The sequence below is a fragment of the Zosterops lateralis genome (assembly GCF_965231275.1).
Source record: "Zosterops lateralis genome assembly, chromosome: 13".
In the NCBI taxonomy this organism is placed as follows: Eukaryota; Metazoa; Chordata; class Aves; order Passeriformes; family Zosteropidae; genus Zosterops; species Zosterops lateralis.
Window position 1 is genome coordinate 1,099,479 of NC_139773.1, and position 13,180 is coordinate 1,112,658.

General features: G+C 44.7%; 1 protein-coding gene across 2 annotated transcripts in view; it reads left to right on the forward strand.

The window, feature by feature from the left end:
* PSTPIP1 (proline-serine-threonine phosphatase interacting protein 1) overlaps nucleotides 1–13,180 on the forward strand; it is a 48,866-nt gene that overhangs the window by 24,568 nt on the left and 11,118 nt on the right. For both annotated transcript variants that reach the window (XM_083871108.1, XM_083871107.1), the window contains 6 exons: nucleotides 5,024–5,058; nucleotides 5,989–6,095; nucleotides 7,963–8,025; nucleotides 9,312–9,410; nucleotides 11,065–11,110; nucleotides 11,919–11,998. In XM_083871108.1, coding sequence (XP_083727234.1) covers nucleotides 5,024–5,058; nucleotides 5,989–6,095; nucleotides 7,963–8,025; nucleotides 9,312–9,410; nucleotides 11,065–11,110; nucleotides 11,919–11,998 — 430 coding nt within the window. The remainder of the gene's footprint in view (nucleotides 1–5,023; nucleotides 5,059–5,988; nucleotides 6,096–7,962; nucleotides 8,026–9,311; nucleotides 9,411–11,064; nucleotides 11,111–11,918; nucleotides 11,999–13,180) is intronic.

The window sequence follows — 13,180 nt, forward strand, 5'->3', positions numbered from 1 at the left end:
AGTTTGGAAGGTCACATCCTTCCATGGTTGCTTATTCTCCACCCAAATGTTCCGAACCCACACAGAATTTATATTCTAGTACTTTGAACTTTCAGGACTTTGAAAATGGACCTAAGCCTCTGCCCAGTCTCTGTTAAATTCAATCTAGATAAGCTCTCTGGTGATGAGGACAGGCATTTTTGAGCAGTGCTGCTCCCTTTCTGAGAGATGTGAGGAAATTTAGTTTTATGTTAAAGTTACAAAATTTGTTTTGACTGTTTTAACCTTTGATTTGGATGGCACAGCTCATTCTGGAGCCATAAGAGATCTAATTTGTTCTCTATGGGCACAGATTTACAGGGAGGAGAATGAACAAGGAGATGTCTTTCTGTTTGCTCCTCTGCCCCAGTAAAGTCTGGGGTGACATCTCTGTGCTCCCAGTGACCAGCCCTTGAGTGATTACACAGCCCCTTTCCCCTCAGCTGCTGCCACTCCTGACATACCTGGAAATATCCCAGCAGCAGAACATGGATGTGAACACCCCACAGCACGAGAGGAACCTTCCACAAAGGAAGCCATGAAACCACAAAATCCCCAAGCTGTCACTGAGCCCAGCCTGGTGCACAGTGCAGCCTCTGCAGCAGCTGATATGACAACTCCTGTGGCTCCACACCACAGCCCAGCTGGGACCTGGACACAAATCCTTCCAGCTGCACTGAGAGGTATCGCCTTTCTGTTTATAGCTCCTCTGAGAACAAGAAAACATCCTGGCAAGATTCATTCTTCAATGTTTTTGCCACATGCCCACTAAAGAAGGTCAGACACCACTGCATTCCTGGCCTGGGACTGGGATGTGACTCAGTTACCTCCCTGTTAGAAGAGCACAGCTCCTCCCCTTCATTTCTCTTTTGCAATGCAGGCATAGTCCCAGGTGTGAGTTATTTGAGACACGTCTCTCCACACTCTGCCACCACCACTGGGCCTCACAGAAGGGATTGTTGGTAAAACCCCATTGGATGTTCCTGTGTGCCAGGAGGAGGCAGATGTTAAGGGTGGCCTCAGAGGGACTGGCACTGTGAGGGTTTCACAACTCTGCTATTGGGATTCATGGTGCCAGCGGCTGAAGGGGGACAGGACTGCTGGGAACTGTCTGTAGGGTTCATCTGGCACACACTCCTCTCAGTTTCAGAAAAGGTATTTTTAAAAATTACAAGAACAACTGAACATTGTAGGTCTTACCAATGTCAAAATAGAAACCTACCAGAAAGGAAGGTGGGGTTATTTCAGACTTCTATTCACCAAGCAAAGGTAGAAAAGAAAGAAAATGTAAAATGATCTGTGGTTTTCCGGTTAGAGGAACCTGTTTTACCTTCCTGTGTGCAAGATATAAAGGAGCTCTCTAAATTACTCAGTTAACCCAGCGTCTAAGGCAAAGTACTGGGGAAAAGTGCCATAACTATAAAACTTAAAGTTAAAAAAATTTAAACAGGCAAAATAGTGTGGTGCAGCAGTGTACATGGTGAGAATATCTGTCATTGAAGCAGTGTCACTGGCAAGGCTCTGCTAATTACATCCCTGATGCCACCAAATTCAGCTTTTGATGGCTGGGAAGCAGGCCCACAGAGCAATTCCTGATGGTCCCCGCGACACAGAGGACTGCCCAGCACAGCTCAGTGTTTCAGCAAAAACCAGGTCCAAAAACAAAGAGAGAAAAAGCATAAAAAGCCATAAACAGCCAAAGCAACGCGGTAAGAATATCGTAGCCACTAGATGGCAAACCCCTCTCGAAGTTGCTGCAGAGGAGCTGTTGCACAGGCTCTGTTCTGGCTGTTCCCACTTGTTCCAGAGTCAGGCGCTCCTGTTTCGGCCCAGAATTAATTTTGACAAATAGAATCTTTCGATGTACAACAGGGAGTCATTTGACAAACACATAGAGTAAATCTGTGTGCAGCCTTTTTTTCAGGGAGACACCTGCGGGATTTTCCATGTGGGGCTACCCAAAGGGAATGCTGGAGCTCTGTCTTCAGCCAGAGTGGTTTAAGTCTTCCAGAGTGTATGTGGAAATCTCAGAAATGAACAATTAAAAACAAACAAACAAAACAAAAACAATAAACCTAAATCAAACCAATCAAACAAACAACAAAAAAACCCCAACCAAATGCAAATGGTATCAAATTTTCAGTGTTGCTTCAATTGTTTTTAACCCTAGGTTTTCTAATTTAGCCACATGACAAACACAAAACATGTATTACTACTAGAATGCTGAGCAGTAGCATCTACTAAGGGTAAAACACTCTTTCAGAGAGTGCAGGAGAGTTGGATGCCTCAGAGTAAAGCCCATATCAATCCCACTAGAAAGCCAAACCCACCCAGAAGTAATAGGTGCTGTACAGCCACACCAGCAGAGACAAAACTAAAACTCATTCATATTTCAGCTACAGGAGTCACCTCCATTACACACTGTGAAGCACTGAAATATTTCACTGATATAATCAGGACTTCCAGGAGCAAATCTCTGGCACAGCTGCTGCAGCCGAGGAGTCATAAAGGGAGTCCTGATAGATCCACAGGTCAAAATTTGATTGATTTACTCTCTCCCACATGTATAACTTGGCATGGTGACATATTTAGTGCTCCCTTAAGCCCTGTAAGGATGTAAGGATCCAATTCACTGATTTTAGAAAATTATTATAATAATAAGGAAGGAAATGCCTTAAGTCTATTTCAATCTATTGCACCAGTAAGCAGCCATGGAATTGGCTGGACAAATCCTTCATACAAGGAGGAAAGGCTAGAGATTTCTGAAAAGGCCATTAGAGACCATGCAGGGGACAAAGTGATTCCTCTTCGGGTCATAGCCAGGTGCATTATTACACCAGAGACCCCCTTGGCTTACACAGAGCCAGCAAAAAGGAGAACAGCTCCGTGGGTGGCTTGTGGCCATGAACTGCCCTGGGAGCTCAGGTGTCTGGAAACCAAAAAAGCAGCAAACTGCTTTTGTCCTTGATATATACTGAGAAAGTGCTATTTTTCATTATCCACTGCAGCATTTTTGCCAGTTTTTGTGTAACTTGAATCACTAACAACAAAGGGGAAAAAAAATCTCTGAGAAAGATAGATCAGCACAGAATGCAAACACTATGCCTGGTTTACAAGAGCCCTCTATTTTTAAAATTCCATTATTTACCTGTTTCAGGCATGAAGTTGTTAGCACATTCTCCACCTCCTACTGGAAATTGCTGACTGGAAAAGAATTTTTTATTCCTTATATATATTTATATTTTCAAAATAATCCATTAGATATTTTAGATGAGAAAAAGCTATCTCTGCTGCTGATACTCAACTTGTCTTTTAATGTCAAGCTTTTAATTAGCTGAAACTAATAATGCTTGTTTCCTTTGTGGTGTGAAAATTTATTTTCCACAAAAATGTCACTAACTTTTTACAAAATAAACCTTCAAATGTATAAGTATTGTTAGAAAAACACTCAAAAATACTCAATCTAGAATGTTCTCTCTGGCTTATCTCAGGAGATTCACCACAATCTAACTGAAATATGAAAAAAAAATCAAGCAGCTCTTCTTTTCTGTCTGAAAGTCTTTTCCTTATATTTCTACAAACTTATATCTAGAACAGGTTTCCAGGCAGTTTTTGCTGGGGATAGGCCCAACTTTTCTCCTCACTTGTGCATTTTTCTTACACCTGGCAAGGCAGCCTCACTGCTGGGAGAGCAAGTTTTGATCAGCACACAGATGTCCAGCCCAAATGAACACAGGGCGATTAGGATCCTTCCTGTGCCTCTTAACGCTCCTGAAACGGCCCAAGAGTTGCAGATTTCCCTGCCCTTCTGTGGGTGCACATGGCTGGGAAGTGAGAGCAGCCTCTCTTGGCCTCTCCAAGTAGCCAGGGAGGTTTGGGGCAGCTCTTCCCTGGGCTCTGCCTCCATGGAGAGCTCAGAACTGATTCTTCTCAGGAACTTTGAGGCTTGAAGAGATCTTCTCTAGATCTGAAAACTCCCAAGTCACACCCCAGCCCTGGCTTCTGTGTATGTAAACGCCCTGCCAGCCTGCAAATTCGGAGCTAGAGGAATTTATGAAGTTGAAAATGCCTTTTGCACACCTTTTGCTCTCTCATTACATCTATGCTGGTATCTCTGGTGCCCTCTAGAATGGGGCTCTGCCCTTGCCAAGGGCAGAACATCAGTCTGTGGTTCCTCATGTCCCACTGAGCCATGTGGCCGCATCCAGCAGCTCCGTGCTGAGCAGCGCGGCCCGGAGGGTTTGCTCCTCCTGCTGCGATTAGGGGATGCAGCAGGAGCCGGGATGTGTGAGGAGGCAGGGGCAGAGATGGTGTGAGGAGGCAGGGGCCAGGATGGTGTGCGGGAAGCAGGAGCCGGGATGGTGTGCGGGAAGCAGGGGCCGGGATGGTGCGAGGAGGCAGGGGCCGGGATGGTGCGAGGAGGCAGGGGCCGGGATGGTGTGAGGAGGCAGGGGCCGGGATGGTGCGAGGAGGCAGGGGCCGGGATGGTGTGAGGAGGCAGGGGCCGGGATGGTGTGGAGGCAGGAGCGAGGCTGCAGGGGGATGGACTCTCGGCAGACGCGGTTCGGGCGCTTCTGCGGCGCAGGACGGGGCACCGAGGACGGGAGAGGTTACTTCACCCTTCAGGTTTCGCTCCACCCTTCAGGCTACTGCTCCCAAACCCCCAATTTTTCCCCGGCCGCCGGCGTTTCATTCCCATCTACCTGCAAGGTGCAAGACGAGAGAAAAGGCTGCAAACATTCCCGGTCACCAATAGCGAGACTGAGCCAGAGCATGCACAGAAGGAGTGGTCAATTCCCTGCTTCATGGAGCATTTTATTGTGTTTCCTGATGGTAACAGATTGATGCTATTGTGCTTGTTAGCATGGTCAGCTTTTATTATGAGGCCATTAAGGGTTTTATCTCTATGTGGATCTTGGAGATTCTGAGGGAAAGTTTTTTCCCTGGATTCACAACCCACCCTCAGAAGCCAATACTAAAAAAGTGTCTTATTTCTGCCCCACAGCACACTGAAGGCAGCATTTGAGATGCTCAAGCAACGTGAGTATTTCCCTGTTCCCTTCTGACCTGGGAAACACAGTCACCCAATGTGCTCATCCTGTTACCCACACCATTCCCAGCTTTTCTTTCACAGCCTCTGATGTAAAGAGGGGAGAAAAAGGATGCCTACTCAATCTGGTTGCAAAGAAAATGGCTAGCTCTTTAAGTAAATTTTATCTGGGTCAAGTCACAAGATATGAACTCTGTTCCCTCTTCTGCAAGCCACTGACACCAAACCAACTTCCTAAATGTACCCAAGGCTCAATGAAACCCTTTCATACACAAAATGCAGCACCATGAGAGCCAACAGGACACTCTACCTGGTCACTGGCACCCGCTGCTTACACCAAAACTCTCTCTTGAAAAGCAGCTGCTGGACTGAGGTATTTATAGGGTCTGGGTAGGGGGGCTCAGCATTTCTGGAAAATGCAGGGTTCCATTTCAGAGGCTCTGAAGCTGACAAATGCAGTGTAGTTCCTAGCCATTTCAAGCAGCACCAGCCAGGTGTTCTGAAATTCAATCCATCTTGGCTGATCCTTGGAAATTCACAGTGTGCAACCTCATCTAATGATTGGCCACTGCTGGCAGCTGCTCCCAAAGCAGCCACAGCCCAGCAGCACAGCCAGGGCAAAGTGCACACAGGGATGATGGAGGCCAGAGCTCCTTCCTTCCCTCTGCACCACAGCTCCTGACCCTCAGTCCCAAAGGAAGGGGGGCAGCTGGGAGAAATGAGGCCATGAAGAAACTCACTGTGTTCTTGAACTCTCAGCAATGTCAGTGCATGCAGAAACACAAGGGAGACCTTTTTTAAGGCTGCCCTGCTTGTGACAACTCATAGGGCAGCCACATCACAGAAACATCTCCTAAAAAATGTGGCTTTAAAGATAAAGACCTTCTCACTGACTGAATATGAATTCTGGTTTGCTTTAGAAATTGAAAGTGTTGGAAACTCTCATATCCAGCTGGCAGTAATGCTGAAGGAAGAACTGAAAGGAATAGAGGAGTTCCGAGAAAGGCAGAAGGAGCAAAGAAAAAAGGTGAGAAACCAGAGAAATGTTGAAACAGATTGAGTCAGTGGCCCGTGCTGATGACCTGTCTCCAGCCATAGGCTGGGAATTCTGCAAAAGATGATAAAGCATTACCAGCATGCCCTGTTCCCTCTATAGATGAGACTGTGGAACAAAAATCTCTTTCTGTTCCCAGCTGGAAATAAAGTAGTGCTCTGAACTCAGGAGCTAGAGGCTTTAGTCCTTTTTACTGTCTCTGGTGTAACTGCAGATGCTGTTATTATTATTATTTCTGTAAGAACTTAATCCTTCCTTTTCTCTTTTTTATACCCTTGCTAATGGGTTTCTTTGGTATGACCCTGCACAATCTCCAGCACACACTAAATAAAGGCATAACACAGACGTTTAAAAACATGAAAGCAAATTAATGTCATACTGAATGCAACATCAGTATATGCTGAATTCCAAATACACAGAATAAGTAGCATCCAGTTGATGTTGTATAAAAAAAAATAGTATATTTAAGGCCATTTCATCCCCTATGACCTTATCAAGCCTTAAGTTTCTTGAAAAATAACTCTCAATAGAGACAGCAGTGACCACTTTCACACCTTCTCTGGCTCCATGAGGTTGAAGACAAAGACAGGATGGTCCCTTAACTCTGACAGCGATGAGTGATGAAGGAGTAAAATAAATATTCCTTTCTTTGCTAATTTTAAACAGGTGAAAATGCATATAACTAGTATCTGATGCCACAAAAATCTTGTGTCTACAAGCCCCTGCCACACAGGAACTTGGGATAGAAAAGAATTCTGAATATGAAAGTGGATGAAACCAGTGCTGCTACTGAGATTTGAGGTTGGCAGTGCTCTGATGAAGCAAATAAGGCATTAAAAGACAGACAGTGGGCACCACTTTCATCAGTGTTTGTTCCCTATTTCCTTTGGGACTGGGATGAGCAGAGGGGCTCTCTCCTGCTGAGAACTGTGAGCCTGTAACTCGACTGGGAACAGTTAGAGGGGCCTGAGGAAAAAAAAAATAAAGGAAAAGCTCCTTTGGAGTCTTAGATAAGCATTTTTCTCTGTCCAGCATGTGGCTGTGAGGAAGCCAGCATCAGACATGCTGGATGGTGTCAGCAGTTTTGGTAACCTCCCTCTTGATTTGTGTTGTAATGTAGCTGTCTCAGGACTGTGCCCAATGTGAAACAAGCATCTGGGTAGCCCTGGAGAGAAGTTTTGCTTAAGCAGAATGTAAATATTAAAGGACCAAAGGTCCCCCTGAAGAAAGCCAGCCCCTGCCAGTAGGAGCATTTCTCATTGTCACATAGAGCTGGGCATATCACAACTAATGTCATGACAGGGAATCCAGTACTGTCCTTCCAACACTGCTCAGATGACTCCATGTGGAAATCAAATCACAATGAGCATAAAGTTGCCAGAAATAGTGGAATATAAAAGAGACAGGAATTGTTTGGATTAAAAATAGACAACTACCTGTGCTCATGTGGGTGAGACAGTAGTCTGGTCTGCAGAGAGGTGGGATCAAGCTCTGGCACCAGCAAAGGAAGCCTGCTGCCAGAGCCCACTGTGTCTGAGTGTTGCAGTATTTCATCTCCTTAAGAAAAAAAAAGGGAGGAAGAAAATGAAGATCAATGTCCTCTCTGCTATTAATGGAAACCACCAAAGCAGAATTGTCTGGGATTATTTTTTTACCTAGCAATTTGAAGCTCTCTGTATCACTTAGAAACCTGTCATTTGTAAAAGCAGAGTGAAGTGATTTTCCCCACAGGGAGGTGGCTTATGGAAAGGCCCTGACTCTGGTTCTCCTAATTCTGCTGCTGGAAAGGGGAGGAAGAAGTCCAAAGGAAGAAATGCTGACCTGTGTGTGTTTCTTACAGTACGAGTCTGCAATGGAGCGGATGCAAAAGAGCAAACTGTCTCATTATAAGAAAACAATGGAGGTAAGCATGGGGGGGCTTGGGCAGGTTTCCATGCAAACTGGCTCCAGTCAAATCTGTATCACACGTACCTCTATTTAAAGAAAGGTCAAAGCTGTGTGAGTGTGCAAGAGTGTGTGAGGGAGGGAAGATGGCATTCCTGCTGTAAGGAGGAAGGTGATCTTCCCTGCTGCACCCACTGAAAAGTGTCCAGAAGGTTAATACAAGATGAATGGTACCCCAGGTAAAACAGGATTTCATTCTTTCTAGGCAAGGGTACTTTGAGGAGTAAAGATCATTTTTCAGTGTATGTTAGTACAATTTTAAGAACAGTGAGGGAATCTTGTGGGCAGGAGGAATCCTCTGCAGCTGGAAAGCTTGCAGGTACAGTGATGCCTAGAGAGGCTGACCTGGAACAGAGGCTAGACACAGTTAAAGGAATAAAGTAAGTATTTATTAAAAGACCTTCCAAGAATACACCTCAGACAGTACAAGAGCCCGGCCAGGGCTCTGCCCATGAAGGACCCAAGATGGATGCAAGGTGCACAACCAGTCATGAGTTTTCACACTTTTATAAGTTTTGGTCCATTTAGACATTGGGGTTAATTGTTCAATTACAGCTTCAGGTTATGAAGTCCCATCCTCCTTGTTTGCTCTCTCCAATTCACCATTGTTTATACATTTTGGGCCTGAGGCTGTAATGGCTGTCCTTGGTTCTCAAGCTAGAAAAGGATTGTTTTGTCTAATTACCCTGTGAAGAGAACTTACTAACACTAAATAAAAAGTTCAGAGTTACACATTAAGGCAGTACAGAATCTAAAAAATGTGAAAGCTAAAACTTAAAATAAAGATTTCCCTTGCTTCTGAGAACTACACCAAGACCTTTGCCTATGGGGTGCTGGCTCTTCCTCCCAGCTTGGAGCAATGGGAAAGGCAATACATGACAACCCACTCCATGGCCACCCTGGGAATTTCATCTTCGTCATCATCTGCTCGGGCAGATGCCTGATGCACCAGTGGTGCTAGAGCAGTCTGTGCTTTCCTGACCGCTGCAGGGAGCTGCAGTTGTACAAAACAAACAATTTCAAGGCTGCAGGAAAAGGATACAGTTTCTGCTGTCAGCCCCTACTCCAATATTTCAGTTGTGTTTTTCTACCTCCTTACGGTGTCATTGGGATTTTTTTTCTGTTGCCCAAACTGGGTTTGCTCCCCCAAACTGCAAACAAGAAAGTGTCTGAAACATCCCTGTGAGGGGAACCCAGCCTTGTTCCCCCAGGCAGACCCTCACATGTGGTTTCATTTCCCCCCAGTCCAAGAAGACCTACGAGCAGAAGTGCAGGGAGGCGGACGAGGCCGAGCAGTCCTTCGAACGCACCAGTGCCTCGGGGAACCAGAAGCAAACAGAAAAGGTACCAGAGGTGGCTGTGCTATTCAGAGGGAACACTGGGGGGTTTACCTTCTCCAGGTACAGGAGAATACAATTAACCAACCCATTCTACAGGGTGCCAGGGGCTGCTTTGTCTTCAAATTAACTCCAAAGAGTCCTCTGGGAAGGGACTAAGCTATCTAATTAATTTATCCCAGGCTGCATTCCAATTGCTCTATGAATCCTGAAAGGAAACTGAATGAGATTTTTCTCTGAAATTATTCATTAAGAAAAAAAAAAAAAGTAAAAAAAAATGTCATGCACTTAGTTTTGCCTTTTGGTCTCCTACACTTAGTAGGCAGAAGATCTTACACTAAAATGCATATTTTTCCTCAACATTTTTCTCCTTATGGTGAGTTTAATTTCAACTAAATTTACACACTCAAAAATAATTTGTTGGAAATTAAGGCACTGCAGTCGTTCAGTGCATTGTCTTGATACTTGTAGCTGACAATTCACTAATTTTTAATGGGAACATTTTACAGTGAAACAGATGGAGAAAACAAAATAAATGAACTCCCTTTGGCTCAATAAAAAGCAGTGCAGTGTAAGCAAAAAGAATCAAAAATCATCTCAAGGAGTGTGGGGGGTGGTGGTGTGGAAACTCTAAAAACAGCATCAGTACTTTACATTTTATTTCCAGCATTCCCTAATCTTTGATGAGCAAACCCCTGCAGCTTAGCTGCAAAGAGGGGATGGAATCCCAGCCCTGCCAAAATGACACCAGAACATTTCACAGCTTCAATGGCAGCTAAACCTGACCCAGCTCCTTTCATGCAGAAGGATCTCAGGGTGCTCCATTGCCATTTCTTCCCCACACATGCCAGCACGTTGGGAATGCACAGAGGCAGCTCACAAGCTGTTTAATTCTGCTCAGTGTTTGCAAACAGTTGGGGCCAGGAAGAATGAAGCTTCTGTTCCAGCTTACTACAATTTCCCAGGCAGCTGTGATGAGGAATATGATCACAAGAACCCCTACCTGAGCCTTGTCTTCAAGGGCAGGATGGAAGAATGTATTACACTGATGTCTAGAGCAGTGCATTACTGTGCTGTCATCACCATCTGTGCAGAAAGACCTGCTAGTACAGACCTCTCAGTTATGGCTTTCTCATTTGCTGAAAGCTGCAGGTTTTTAAAACAGAGAACTTCTACTTAGAGTGAATTTCGCTTTTAGGCTTCTGAGTTGTTATGGGAAATAATCTGGCATTTGCAAAATATTTTAAAACCTTTTCATCTATTACATGAGGAGCTTGAAAGATGAAGAATTTTAACTGCCATTTATTTCTGCTTATAAATATCTATTAGAAAAGCACATCAAACAATTGAGAAAAAACAACTCCGCCAGCAGGCACAGCTTCAGGCAGGATCATGCTGGCTCTGAGCTCCTCTGGCAGGGATGTCTGAATGGAAAGCTTTCCCTTGAAGTTGTTGGACCTATGGCCGCACCTGGGAAATCCTGGTCCCTTCTCCATAGCACATACTCAGCAGGACCGTGCAGAAAGGGGGGACAGCCAGGAAGAGCTTGCAAATTAGAGCCTTTCCCCTAGAGGGGAAAAGAGAGCAGGCAGCACAAAAAACTGGGGCAGAAGCAAGAATATGTCAGAAATTAATTTGAGGTGTTTCTTTTCCTGTTTCAGAGCCAGAACAAAGCCAAGCAATGCAGAGATGCAGCAAATGAAGCAGGTGATGCTGTTTGCAGCTGAACTATGATTCTTCTCAGCAAAGATCCACCAGCAGAGGATTTTGACAGAACGCATCCAAATCACCCAGACTTTCAGGGTTCCCAAAGTCACCTACCCAAAGATTAATGAAGAAGCCTCAAAAGAGCAGCAACCTGATAATCATTGGCATTCACTCCCCTTTGTGGAAATGTCTGTGTCCTGCTTGCATTACAGAATTTACAGAAGACCTTTAGGGATTTCACCCAGGGAAGAAAAGCTCTTCTTGGAGCAAGTCTGAAAGCACAGTAGACACTCAAATTGCCCCAAGGCAGCTCAGATCAGACCCCCCCATCCCCATGTGACTCAGCACAGTAGTGATCTCCAGCCACAAACATGTGTATGCCCAGAAAGACAGGCCACCACACACCTGAGCTGGCTCAGGAGCTCAGGAACTCAGGCTTGTTCCTCCCTACTCATGGAATAGCTTAACCCAAATCACATGGCTCACCTGGCTGGCTTGGAATGGAAAGAGCCTAAGGATGCTCTGTGCCCAAGCATGGTCCAGGCTCTTAATTTCTGAGGTGTATTATTCCTACCAATTTATGAATGAGCTGAAACCATACAGAGAGAATCCTTACTCTAGTACATAGCTACAAAGAAAAAAGACAATAATTATTGTGCCCCATCAGTTCCAAGCTCACATACTCTTGTGATTCTCAAGCAAACCACAGGCCTGAAGTGTAGGGATCACAGGAAAGGCCGAATAGGAGGAAAGACAGAAAGGCAGAATCACTTTTTCCCTGATTGTTGCATTTCTGTTTTGTTTACAGAGAATGTGTACAAACAGAACATTGAGCAGCTGGATAAGGTCAGGACAGAGTGGGAACAGGAACATATCAAAACCTGTGAGGTAAACATTGACTTTTATAGGGATGTTTGCACACTCTTCATTTTATCCGATTGGAAGATTTCAGTCTAAAGCCTGAATATCATCCCAAGGGTTTTGCTGTTTGCTTTATGTGGAGTCTTAGGAGATGTCTTTGCAAAATTACTGCAAAAGCTAGAGCTTATTTAGACATAGCTGCTTCTGTCTCACTGATACTCTCCTTGCTTAGTCAGCATAGCTATGTGAAAATAAAGGAGGGGAATAAGTGCAGTGGTGGGAGAGGCGGAGCAATATGTGAACTGGTGCATACCCCAGTCACTCTTTATGTTTCATAGCACTTGAAATTCACCTGCAAGAATATTTGTCCTCTGCCATGAAATAATATTTCAGTTGAAAAGTGGTGGTAAAGAAGTCTCTATCTCCATTTTACTGAAGATGGACAAGGAGATTTGAACTTGGTTATTAAGTTTTGCACAATTTACAGGAGCTGATTGGCATCCAAATCAGCCACACATTTGATCACAGTAATCCTTCAAGTACATTTGTCCATCTGCTGAAATCTGATTTTGCTACATTTACTTGTTGCAGGCTTTATTTCCACACAAAATAAAATGCCAGGAGGATACCTTTCCAGTTCTCTGCTTCCTCTTAAATATTCCCTCTCTGAGAGGACTGAAAATCTCCACAACTGGCACAGGCATTTCCACAGATACTATGCCAAGCCATAGTCTTCCGAAGATGCATATTTTCTCCCTTCTTAAAAAGCTGACAAACCAGAGAAGCATTCCACAACCTCACACTCTTCTTTATCCCATATGGCTAAATCCTGACAAGCCCACTGAGCTTGTGACCTGCCCACTGCTTAATCCAAACAGCCATTCATAAAGGAAGGGCATCTTTAATGCCTTCTGTTAAAAGTGCTTGTAAACAGAAGAACTGATACTCTTTGGGTTTTTTTAAAACTACCAATCAGTACAAAAAGCAGCTTAAAACCCTGCATTTGTGGCTGCATAGTAGGGAATCTGGAAGTGATGGAGTTGCTTGGATCTCTAACGGAGTGCTGGACAACCACAGCCTGAAAATGTTGGCTGGCAAGTGGCAGCACTGGGGTGGCCTTTGTCACAGGAGGTGTGCTACACTGTCATGGAATGACAATGGTTCTCCAGCAGCATGAGGGATGTGTCAAACACAACACCCAGCTGTGCT